Source organism: Melanerpes formicivorus, unplaced genomic scaffold (genome assembly GCF_026170545.1).
Source record: "Melanerpes formicivorus ecotype bairdi unplaced genomic scaffold, bMelFor1.0.p_v2 SCAF_12, whole genome shotgun sequence".
Taxonomy (NCBI): Eukaryota; Metazoa; Chordata; class Aves; order Piciformes; family Picidae; genus Melanerpes; species Melanerpes formicivorus.
In genome coordinates, this window is record NW_027142364.1 from 2,053,095 (window position 1) to 2,065,655 (window position 12,561).

General features: G+C 43.2%; 1 protein-coding gene across 4 annotated transcripts in view; it reads left to right on the top strand.

The window, feature by feature from the left end:
- The window catches only part of SERPINI1 (serpin family I member 1), a 58,947-nt gene that overhangs the window by 20,545 nt on the left and 25,841 nt on the right, over positions 1-12,561 (top strand). For 3 of the 4 annotated variants that reach the window (XM_068144942.1, XM_068144945.1, XM_068144944.1), the window contains exon 2: positions 10,326-10,593. In XM_068144942.1, the coding sequence (XP_068001043.1) occupies positions 10,344-10,593 (250 nt within the window). In that variant the 5' untranslated portion in view covers positions 10,326-10,343. Of the gene's footprint in view, positions 1-8,221; positions 8,351-10,325; positions 10,594-12,561 lie in introns of all 4 variants that reach the window. The other variant, XM_068144943.1, reaches the window with a different exon arrangement.

A 12,561-nucleotide genomic window follows, 5' to 3' on the forward strand; every position in this document is an offset into this window, starting at 1 on the left:
AAGGGAATTTGCAATACATGCAAGAGCAGGCAAGACATTGTTCTTGTATCTAAACTGATTGCAGAGCTGTCTCTCTGCTTCTGATGGAAAATGACTGCCACAGAATTGGACAACACCCTTCCTCTCCTTTCCTTTCTCAAACAGCCCTAAAGAAATGTGAGGGAGGAAAAATCATAGAATCACAGAGCAATTTGATTTGGAAGGGACCTTAAAGGTCATCTAGTTCCAACTGCCCTGTCCACTGTCTCCTTTGAGGTCTCTTCCCTTTGTGATTGACCTGTGTGTGAAGTACTATGTAGGCCTTTTCAGATGAACAAACAAACTCCAGAAGGGGAACTTGTCAGGCTTTGTTCTTGAGAGCCTCTAAGACCCAGCTTCGTGTGATATGTCCGGGTGTTGTCCTGCCTTCCATAGTAACAACAGGGTGGCAGCTTCACCACAAGACCAAAATGCACAAAAGTGATCTCATTCAGAGTAGTGGACAGGACTGACAACCCTCACTGAAACATTAGGTATGTTAAAAAAGAAAAGAAAAATCAAAAATCTGTGGCTGGTTAAGCTGCTTCTCTGGATCTGGACAAGTAGATTCCATTTTGATTTGTTGAAAGCAGATCCTGTTTGGAAGGTCATGAAGATGATCCAAGGGCTGCAGCACCTCTCCTATGAAAATTGACTGCGAGCATTGTGGTTGGAGCCTGGAGAAGAGAAGGCTCCAGGGAGACCTTCTAGCAGCTTTCGACTCTTTGAAAGGGGCCTACAGGAGAGCTGGAGAGGAATTTTTTTACAAAGGCATGGAGCGACAGGATGGGAGGTGATAGCTTCAAACTGGAAGAAACTTGATTTAGATTAGACAAAAGGAAGAAATTCTTCTCCACGAGAATGGCGAGGCACTGCAACAGGTAGCCCAGAGAAGTTGTGGAGGCTCCAAGCCTGGAAGTGTTCAAAGCCAGACTGGATGGGGCCTTGGGCAACCCTTTTTAGTAGGAGTGTGGTGGAATGAGGTGATCGTTAAGGTCCCTTCCAACCCAAATCACTTTATGGTTCTATGATTTCAATCCCTGTTCTTGAAGGTCTCCCTAACCAGGCTTTGCTGACTTCCTCAGAAGGGCCATGTGCACACCTCCTTTTCTGAACCTTTAGACTCTCCAAATACTTCAAACTTTCTCCTTCACAGAGCTTCTCGGGTTTGTGTTCTCTTATTTATAGGTTTTACTTCGTGGGATGCATTGTACATGCCACAAATAAAAGCACTCTGACAATGGATTTCACACAATTTTTCTTCCAGATAGAAGAAGCAAACAGAACTTGTACGTGGGTCCTCAGAAGTGCAGGCCTTCTAGTAGCAGGTTTTGAAATATGACCACCTTTTCTTAATTGTCTAGACATGAATTTAGATGTTTGCTTTAGGCTATTCAAATTTAAGTATTTTGGACATAGCTTCTCAGCATCTCTTTTTATTTTTTAATTGGAGCTGAGGGATTATGCTTGTGGAAGCTCAATTAAGACAACTTTGGCTTGCATAATTGCCTCAGCAGGTTGGTGACTCGATGCCAAGCTCCATGAAAGTTTAAAAACATTTGGGATTTAATGGTAGAAATTGTCACGGTGAAAGTTTTCAGTGTACTGTTTGCCTGTCAGGTTTTCTGGAAGCTGTTGGTGTGATGGGGTCATTTTAGAAAGCAGAAACAAAAGAATCCTGAGGGACGTGCCTTGCTGTGTGAGGGAGAGCAAGCTGTTAGTATGGCCCAAACACTTCTTATAAAGGTGACTCTTCTTTGTCTTAATCACTGTATGCTGGAGGTTTAAATACTGCAGTATTTTATATATTGTACTGTGCTGCTTTCTAATGAAATTAACCTCAAGGTTTCCTGCTCCAGAAGGCAGTGACTCCAGCATTGACAGATGGTGATAAAATCCCATCACTTTATTACTAACGTTTGTGCAGATTGAAATATGGATGTCGGTGCACATGGAGCAGCCTGATTCAGCCAAGCTTAACAAATCTTGATGTGCCTGTAGAATCTCTGGTCGACAAGGTCAGACGCTCAGCTAAGCTAAGGATAAACATTTTATTTATTGAGCTAGTTTTACCACACAGGAAATGTAAATACCCTAATAGGAATGAGTTGACTTGCTGGCTAAATGGGACCCATCATAGCTTGCAGTTGTGTGCCTGCCTGGTATCAAGAGATCAGTATGATTTCATGTTACTGTCACCACTTCCAATAACCAAACTACTTCTAATAACCAAAGTACTTTGTGGATGTCTTCCTGTTCTGCTTGCACTGTCCACTATGGCCATTTCATGGCCATTTTATGGATGTCTAGTTATTCTCCCATTTCCTTGGGTCTATTCTTCTGGCTATAAGCAATAATAGCTTATGAATTGCATATCTGTTGCTCTGAGAATTGGAGTTTTCATTTAACTCCTATCACCTTCAAGCAGGCTCTCCTATATCTCAGCTCCTCATGTAAGCGTGCCCTGGTGGATTGTGTAAGGAGACCCTTGTAGCACTTGGTGGGATGTAGATTTTGCGTTCAGATGCTTGATTACAGCAGTTACCCTTTGCACTGCTGTCCCCCATGTACCTGCCTGCTTTCACTTGTTATATAAAAGAAATTATTTTTCAGGTTAAGTCAACTCAGGTTAGGGCTGTACTTCAGAGTACACTCTCTGTCGTTCCCTGTGCTGGAGGGAGAGATTGGCTGAACGACTGGGAGGACAAGGACGATGTACAAAGGAGCTGATGTCAGGAAGTGGCACATTACTTCTCTGGGATTTTCTAGGGATAAAGCCACATCATTCCACCTGTGAGAGTACTTTTGCTCTAGTAATGTTAGCTGGAGATGCTAGTTTTACCCAATCTTTAAATAAATACAGATTTTAAAGGTTGAATTCCTGGACAAAGCAGAAAGGATTGAAAAAACAAAACAAACAACCCTAGTGCATAGATTATTCTGCTGCACAAACTAATGAAATGGGTTTGTAATAATCTTGAGATTTGTGGTAGCAGCCATGTTTCCCTGTTGTTGCAGGGCAGCATGCCTGAGGCAAGCCTAAACCAGTCCAAGAGCTCTTCCTCCTCTGCACATCCTTCAGGGTAGCCATGACAACCACTGCCTGGTCCTGGTGAACAGCTAATGATCTTGCTAACTGCTCCCTGCATCTCTGCTCAACTGGTGTTCACTGGTTTCTTTTTGGAGGGAAAGTTGTGCTGGTTTTCTGCAGTCTCATTACAAGTCATGCAGTCCCTCCTTCTGATCATGTGGTGTTTGAGATGACTGCTAGCAAGAAATCACCTGGAGTAAAGGTGTTACTAATGGCAAAGCACTAGCGGCTGAATGTCACCAAATTTATATCCTTACATAGTTAATCTGTCACAAACTTGAGGGGAAGGAGGAAGCATCCAGCTCCTACCTAGATGGTGGGTTTTTTGTGTGACCAGCAGGGCTTGCCCCCTAAGGAAACTTCTCTTGCTTTATCAAATCATTCTGCCAGACTTCTGTCTGTCTGCTCCTGCAGATGCACATCTTTACAGGAGAGTGTAATCAGTCCTGTTAGCACACTTGCTTTTCTCTTCAAGCTTTTCATGTACACATTGATCAGAAGGAATCAGCAGTTCTCAAGTGGTGCTTCCCACACCTTTGGTGATAACTTGCATGCAGCCAAGAGTAATCATTGAGGCAGCTAATCTTAGTTCAGTTTCCGTGTGCTGAGGAGCTAAGGTGATGTATCACAGCTTTGTTTGGTAGGTTTTTAAAGCTATAAATGAGTTTCTTTATAAACCCCACAGTCTGTAAAGGGGTAAAAGACAAGGAAATTATAACCCTTTTCTTTCAACCTGTCTGGCATACACAAGGTATTAGAATTGAACCCTCAATTGATTTTTTTGTCGCCTTCCTACAGTGAGCCTGACTCTTGCCGTTCCAAAATTCACGGTACTTTGTATCTGTGAACTCCAGGTTGAGTTTGTTGATATGATAGCTCTCAAAATATCCTGGCTTCCAGAGGATGCTTGCCCCTTTTGCATTTTTCTGAAAGCATATGTAACAAGCTGAATAGTTTGGAGCTTGTGGGTGTGAGGGGGAGATGTTGTTCTACTTCCTCTTAGTCATCCCAGCCTTATGCTGGGGGAAAGGCAAGAGCCGTAGTTAATCAGTCCTGTATTCTAACCTATGAATGTTATTCTTCAAGCATTATTAAAACTCATGCTCCTTCTGCCTGTGTGCAGGAATACATCTGTGCTGGCCACAGGGTAAACCAACAGGAGTGCTGCCTTTCGTCTGTGGTGGTTGAGAGCTGTTGTGGAAATGTTCTGGCCTGGTTGAGTGCTGTTGTGGGAAATGTTCTTGGCTGGATTTCAGGACCGATAGAACCTTTACAGAAGGGATCTGAAATTTTGGATGGGAAAAATTTCACAGGAATTGAAGTATTTGTGACCTTAATGCACTTAACTACTGAACAACATATACCTAGAATCTCATTTTAAGTAATATGTGACAAGAGCGACCCAAAACCCCCAACCAACCAAAGCAACCACACAAACAACAACAAAACTCCCTAAAAAACCAAACCAAACACCTGAAAACCCCCAAAACAAAACTCAGAGAGGAAATCCTTCATGTAAAATGGCTCCAAGAAACTTAAACCCTGTACAGATTGGTATTCAGAAGCAGAAGAGTCATAGAATTGTTTTGGTTGGATAGGACCTCTAAGATCACTGAGTCCAACCATTGACCTAACACCACCATGGTTATTAAACCACATCCTGAAGTGCCATGTCCACATGTTCCTGTAATACCTCCAGGAACAGTGACTCCACCTCCCTGAGCAGCCTGTGCCAATGCCTGACCACTTTTTCAGTAAAGAAGTTTTTCCTAATATTCAATATAAACCTCCCCTGGCACAATTTCACGCCATTTCCTCTCATCCTGTTACCTGATATTAGAGAGAAGAGGCCTCCTTTCAAGTAGTTGTAGAGAGCAGAGGTCTCCCCTCAGCCTCCTCCAGACTAAATAATCCCATTACCTCACCTGCTCCTCTTAAGATTTATTCTCCAGACCCATCACCAGCTTTGTAGCTGTTTTTTGGTCGTGCTGCAGCACCTTGATGTCCTTGCAGTGTGTGGTGGGTTTGAGAGAAGGGCTTAGCCATCTCTCCCCCACAAAGAGGAAGGCAAAAAAAAAACCACAGCCCTAAACTGAATTTGAGGTGCAGCCCAAGATAGAACATGTCTCTCTATCTAGAGCAGAATCACTCAGAGGAATCACACAGGAATGTCAAAACTGAGTGGAGCTGGTGTTCAAGTGAAGTGTTTGTATGTCAGGGGAGACCATTTAGCATTGAAGGTTGTAGTTAACAATCACCAAATAACTCCTGCACGGGTACAGCTCTGCACTAATGTCTCATCTGGAGGTAGAGGCATTGCTCAAGTTTTTGATGCTGATTTTTTTTTCTGAGAACTGTTGTGAGCAGGAACAAAAGGAATGCTCTGGCAACCCTCTGTAGTAAGTGATGGTTTGTGATACTTGATTGTCACTCAAGAAGAGGCTATTGCAGGGATGGTGTCTTTGTTTGCAGTGATTCTTTGATTACCTGGTAGGAGAGAGTGGTGCTCATGCATCAGTTAAGATAAATTGTACCAAAACTTAGATTCAGCTCAGCACTGACCCTCATATGCTGGGGTGGGTCTAGAGGATGACTACAAAGATGATCAGAGGATTGAAGCATCTCTCCTAGGGCTGCAAGAGTTGGGGCTCTTAAGCCTGAAGAAGAGAAGGCTCTGGGGAGATCTTAGAGTGGCCTTCCAGTACCTGAAAGGGGCCTACAGGAAACATTGGAAGGGACTTTCTACAAGAGCTTATAGCAGTGGGACAAGACGAACTGAATTGAAGCTTGAGGAAGGCAGATTTAGACTGGATATGAGGAAGAAATTCTTTACAGTAAGGATGGTGAGACCCTGGAACAGGTTGCTGAGGGATGTTGTGGTTGCCCCCTCCCTGAAGGTACTCAGGATCAGGTTGGATGAAGCCTTGAGCAAACTGGCCTAGCGAAAGGTGTCTCTCCCTGTGGCAGACGGGATGAACTTTAAGGTCCCTTCCAACCCAAACCAATCTATGAAATGAGAAACTCTTACCTTTGTGATTAAGGAGTGGAAGTAATTTTAGCAGTGTTTTTTCACTTGTATAGGTAGTCAGTACATGTGAAATGCAGGTGGTAAAATTTAAAGCTGGTGGTTCACAATCTTTAAGACGTTGTTCAGTGTGGGCTTGGACTCCTTTTCATCCCACACGTATTTAACTAGATTTCATTGATACAGAACAGCAATGACAACCTGTACTGCTGATGACTCTGAGAGTCTAAAAAGACTGGCTAAAAAGTTTGATACCTGTGGGAATAATTTGGCTTCCTGGACAGCCATTACATAATGTTCAGCTTCATCTTCTTCTCTCAAAGAATATTTGTGAATAGGGTACAGGCAATTTAAAAGGAGTTCTCTACACTGCTGCAGAAACAAAGCAGAGTGCCCTCAACTCTTCCTGAAGAGCGATGCTGAGAACATTCTGCACCATAAGTGCTCAGCTGTTCCTTGGCTTAAGACCTGCTGTGTGAAGAGGTGTGAGGAAGCATAAACCCAAAAGTAATATTCCCTACAGTTAAGGCAGAATCAGAGAAGCAATAACTGCAATGGCTAGAGTGATAATTAAGAGCTGGATTCCCAATTGTCAGAAGAAAACTGTACATGTATACCAGAAAGACAAGAAGAATTCAAGTGAAGAATTTACCATAGACATCTTGGTTTAGGTGGACAAGGTTCAGCCAGTTTTACATTGGCTGGCAAGGACTGATCAAATATCTGGTCTGTTTAACAGTCTTCTCCCCACTGACCATCACTCATATGTCTTCAGTTTGCTTTAAAACATCTTTCCTTGCCTTGTACTCTTACTTGTATCTGGAGAGAGCACTACCAGCAATTGAGCTGGTCACATCCTCTGCCTATACCTGGGTGCTAATTCCCACCTCCCTGGCTCTCTTGCTTGGATGTATGCATAGGGAACTTCACTGTGAACTCTCAGAAGACCTCTGTAGACTAAAAATGATGTGGAAGGGGCAGGGGGGTAAATAAAAATTAGTTGTCTTTAATTCATTCCTGCTGGGAACTGTAATTCTGCGAGGTTTAACCTCTTGCAGTGCCATTGATGCTATTTAAGAGTGTATTTAAAAACTAAGTTTAAGTTTGGTGCTTTGTCTTGTAAGAGTGTTTCACTGGAGTTTGTATTTGTCCTCAGATATCTGCTTTATTTTCTGCCCAACCGAATAACTAAAAATATCATAACTTGCCTATTTCACATGAGGAGCTTTTCCGGAGCAGTCAGAAAGAAAGATGACTTCGATTTTTATATGAGTTGATTTTCTGTTTTTTAGTATTATCTGATACCAAATGTTTTATTAGCATTCAAGTAGTCTAACCTACATGTTAAGAACTTCATTTAAGATGCATAAATTCCCCCCGCCCCCTCCTCCTGCAGTTATTTAAGCCTGTCTGGCAGTAGCACGTAAGATCGGGGCTGAAGTGCTGAATAGCTGCCTCTGCAAGTAAAGGGCTGGGGAAATTTCCTTTTTAAAACCTGAAGATTATCTTGTGTCTGTTGGAGCCTTGTCAGGGTCTCAAAGTGAGCTCAAACAGCTCTTGATACGAGGGGGGAAAGCTTGGCTATCTCTGTAATTGCGTCCACATGGAGCATCGCAGCTTGTTTGCTTAGATTAGGATGGGAGATTCCCCAGATTTGCTGGCCAGTTTAAAAGCCGTGCTGATGCTTTGGGTTCATCCTCCACAAAAGAAAGATAAGCTTCTGCTTATCTGTTTTTTTGAGGACCGTTTTTGACACTGCTGTAGACCCTCCTGCGTGACGTAGGTTTTTAAGCCTTCCTTGCCTTGTACAGCTTTTTTAGGATGGGAGGCTAATACCTGGGCTCAGACTATCACAGCAGCGTGCTGAATGAAGTGAGATGTTATGTAACTTACAAAGATGAAGTGATGGCAGCATAGAGGAGGGCTTAGAGAAAAAGCGGGGCATATTTCTTATGGATATGGAAGCAATCATCAGAAAGGAGATGTGAGGCAGGGGAGAAGCAAGGCTGTAGGTGGTGTGTTGCACTAAAAGCCTGTCCTGAAGCTTGTGTGGCTGCTGCATTGGTTCATCTCTTTAATTTTCTCAGTGCAAAAATAAGCAAAAGGCTGATCCGTGGCTGGGGGACAGGAAGAATCTTAACTAGAGACTGCATCAGCTGCTGCCAAGGCACGTCTGTGTACCCTGTTGCTTTTATACACTTTCTCAGCTAGAAAATGTGAGTAATAATGCTTAAATTATGCATCATTCAGTGTTGTGCGAGTTAATTAGGTAATGCTACATAGTCCTTTGATGATTAAATGCATAGTATAAATGGTGTATAAAGCTTACTAAGGGTCTCTGTGTCAGGTATATAGAAACTCGTGGTAGCTGCAGACACAGGAGAGCTGGGAAGCATAAGGCAGAGGCACTTGGGCTGGCTGCATGCAAATTGACTTAAGTCGAGGAACAGAAGAGCACATTCACACGAATTTGTCCCATGCTGACAAGCCCTGCAGACTGGCACAACGACATGTAAACACTTCTGGACTAAAGCTTTTAGGCTTGTACTCTCCAACCTACAGCTCAGGAATCTTTTGCTTTGTTATGTATTGGAGATATCCTAAGTGGCAAAGCACAGGAACTGAAATATGCAGGCTTGCTGGCTTGATGTTCTGCCCCAAGACACTTGGCTGTCAGATGCCAAGGTAGCCTGAAATATAAAGGACAATACAGAAGGAGGGAGACATACTGCTCCAGGAGCTGGAATTTTAATATCAGTAGTTGCTGATACAGAGTGAGAGCTGTTGCTTTCTGAAGCATTTTAGCAAAGCTTGGATTAGTCAAAAGCATTACTGCTAACCCTTTTTTCCACTTAGTTTACTTCCTTATTTTCCCTGCTGGATCTTTCTCACTGCTGTACAGTAACTTTATCTTCTAAAGATCACTGAGCAGATTTGTTTCTTAGCTAATGTAACTACCCAACTTTTCACCAGTATTTACTAACAAAAGGGATTTCATTTGGTAACCAAGACATGATTTATTTTTCTTTCAAAGAATTTTTGGCTGCTTGCCATCTGTTGTACAACTGAGCAACAAGACAGTACATTTGTCATGGGTGGAAGCAAGCTCTGTTACAGTGCTTCAAAAAGTTGAACTAGTTTGGGGCTCAGAGTAACAGGTGACTAAGGCGCCCAGTGGTATCCTGGGGTGTATTAGAAGGGATGTGATTAGTAGGTCAAGAGCGGTTCTTCTTCCCCTCTACTCTGCCCTGGTGAGGCCACATCTGGAATATTATGTCCTGTTCTGGGCCACTCAGTTCAAAAAGGACAGGGAACTGCTTGAAAGAGTCCATCCACAAAGATGGCTGAGAGAGTGGAACATCTCCCTTGTCAGGAAAGGCTGAGGGAGATGGGGCTCTTTAGCTTGGAGAAGAGGAGCCTGACCTCATTACATAAAGATGTAAGGGGCAAGTGTCAGGAAGGCAGAGCCAAGCTCTGCTCAGTGATGTCCAAGGATAGGACAAGGGTATTGGGTGCAAGCCAGTGCATAGGAGGTTCCACATGAACATAAAAACTTTATCCCTGTGGAGGTGGCAGAATGCTGAACTGGGCTGCCCAGAAAGGTTATTTGAGTCTCCTTTGGAGACATTCAAAACCTGGCTTGATGTGTTCCTGTGTGACCTCCTCTAGGTGATTCTGCCCTGTGTGGGAGGGTTGGACTAGATGATCTCTTGAGGTCCCCTCCAACTCCTAATGATCTGTGGTTCTCTCATCTTACTGTGGAAGGTCATACAAAAGAAATACAGATTTGTAAGTCCCCTTTGATGAAGAAGTTCATAAGCCCCAGTTCCAGATCAGCACTGCCCAACAATAACAGCAGCAGAATTGAAAAGTTAAAGTAGGGAAGGTCTTTGTAGTCTTCTTTTTTTTTTTTGGTAGAAGTTGTGTTTTGTTAATCTGTGGCTGAAAGATTTCAAAACCATCCAGTTACATAACGAAGCAGAGGAGAGATCATTGTGCCGGTTTTAACAGGATTTGTGTGTCTCCTCCAAAGAGCTGAGCTGTGCACTGAACTCTGCTTAGTTTTTATTCCACACAGATGTAAGACTATTTGCTATTGTTTGTTTTTTTTCTTTCTTTTTATTTTTCTCAGGTTGAATCTTTTATGACATAAACAAGGTTAACTTGTTTTCTCTGAATTTCATCTTGCAGATCTGAGAATCTCAAGACATGTATTTCCTTGGACTGTTGTCTTTGCTTGCTTTGCAAAGCAAAGCCTTCAAGACAAATTTTCCTGATGAAACCATCTCTGAGCTTTCTGTGAACATTTACAATCAGCTGCGAGCTGCAAGAGAAGATGAGAATATTCTTTTCTCTCCTCTGAGCATCGCAATAGCCATGGGAATGGTAGAGCTGGGAGCCCATGGAACCACTTTGAAAGAAATTCGACATGCCTTGGGTTTTGACAGCTTAAAAAATGGTAAGGCCTTTTAATCATGTTTTACTGTGGGGCTTTTTGTCGTAAAGAAACAGATGGCAATGCCTGAACAGCGATGGAAGTGCTCGGTCATGTCCATGGGTTATTAATCAGGAGGCTTCTTGGCATCCTGTTTGATGGCCTGAGCGTGCTGAGGCATGTGTCAGTGGCTTCTGCATAAGCTGAGGGATGCTAATATACACCCTGGCCCTGGGCACCTGAATCTCAAGCAATTACAGTTAACTGTTGGTCTTGGTTTCCTTCTGCAAAACAAGCTTGCCTTGGCCTCTGGAGTCATAAGACGACTTCTAGGAATACAATTTTTAGGGATTGCAATGAAACCTGGGAAGGAAAGCAGTAGTTTTACCAACATTAATTCTCCAAAAAGTGTGAAAGTTGCAGTAATTTAACTGGAAATGTCTCTGACACAACTTCCTTGGCTCTTTTTCTTAGCTCTATGTCACTAATGTTCTGTCTGCATTGCATGATGTTGCATACAGATACACAGGCTAATTAAGGATTATTATAGTGATGCTAATTATAAGCATCTCAGCTGTTTCAGCATGATACACTCCATGTTCCCATCAGCCTTTCAGAGAAACAGGATCCATTTCTTTAGCAGAGAGCACCGCCACCACACTGTCCCATTTGTAGTGTGGGGTAAGCTAAGTCACACATCTGGGTGTAGCGCTGTGCTGTGGAGTGTCAGCACACCAGGAGTGCAAGTAGCTGGAACAAGTGCAAATGGAGGGATGAGTCAGTGACAAAAAATGACCTTAAGGAGGCAATTTCTATGAATTTTTAATATCTAAGTATTTGATTTGAAACTGGAATGCAGTGTTACACTCACGCAGTCTATTGGACTTTTCAGTCTTTGGTGAAAGGATCCTGGGGGGGGATTTCTGAATGTAGTCTTCAATGTGTGTTCCCAATACTCCTGCACAGATGATGGCTCCCTGTGTAGACCAGAGCACATACTAAGTTCTACAGTTTCTGTCTAAAACATTGATAAATTATTTCTTACCTATAACTGAAGAACTTAGGCAGTTGATTGGAACTGGGCCAGTTGCTGGTCTTGTGTATAAGCAGTATTAGGGAAAGTACTTGTGGGTGGAAGGCTGCTCAGCAGTGAAAGACCTGGAGGTGCTGATTGATAGCTGGCTGAATGTGAGCCATCAGTGGCCAAAAAGATCAGTGGCATCTTGGCTTGTATCAGGATTAGTGTGAAAAGCAGGACCAGGGAAGTGATAGTACCTCTGTACTCGATGCTGGTGAGGCCACACTCCTTGAGTACTGAGTTCAGTTTTGGGTCCCTCACTAGAAGGACAATGAGGTGCTGGAGTATGTCCAGAGAAGGGCACAAAGCTGGTGAAGGGTCTGGAGAACAGGTCTGGTGAGCAGCAGCTGGGAGAACTGGGGTTGGTTAGCCAGGAGAAAAGGAGCCTAAGGGGAAGCCTTTTCTACAACTCCATGAAAGGATGTTGTAGGCTGGTGGGGGTTGGTCTCTTCTCCCAGCTAACAGGGTAGAGGACAAGAGGAAATGGCCCCAAGTTGCACCAGAGCAGGTTTAGACTGGATATTCGAAGAATCTTCTTCACTGAAAGGGTTCTCAAACATTGAAACAGACTCCCAAGGGAAGTGGTTGAATCCCCATCCCTGGAGGTGTTTAAACAATGCAGAGCTGTGGTGCTGAGGGATGTGGTTTAGCCCCAGACTTTGGTAGAGTTAAATAGTGATTGGCTGTGATGATCTTAAAGGTCTTTTCCAGCCTAAATGATTCAGTGATTCCATGAGTTCTGCTTGGAAGGCAGCATTGCATTCAATTTTTAAACTTTATGGTTTGTTGGTTGGTTAGAAATTTCAGCCTCAGTTAGACAATGCAACAGCACAAGCTTCCTTAAAACAAACTGCTCTAATCCTACTCAGGATTCTTCATTTCTCACACACATTATTCTGTACTACCCCATGCAG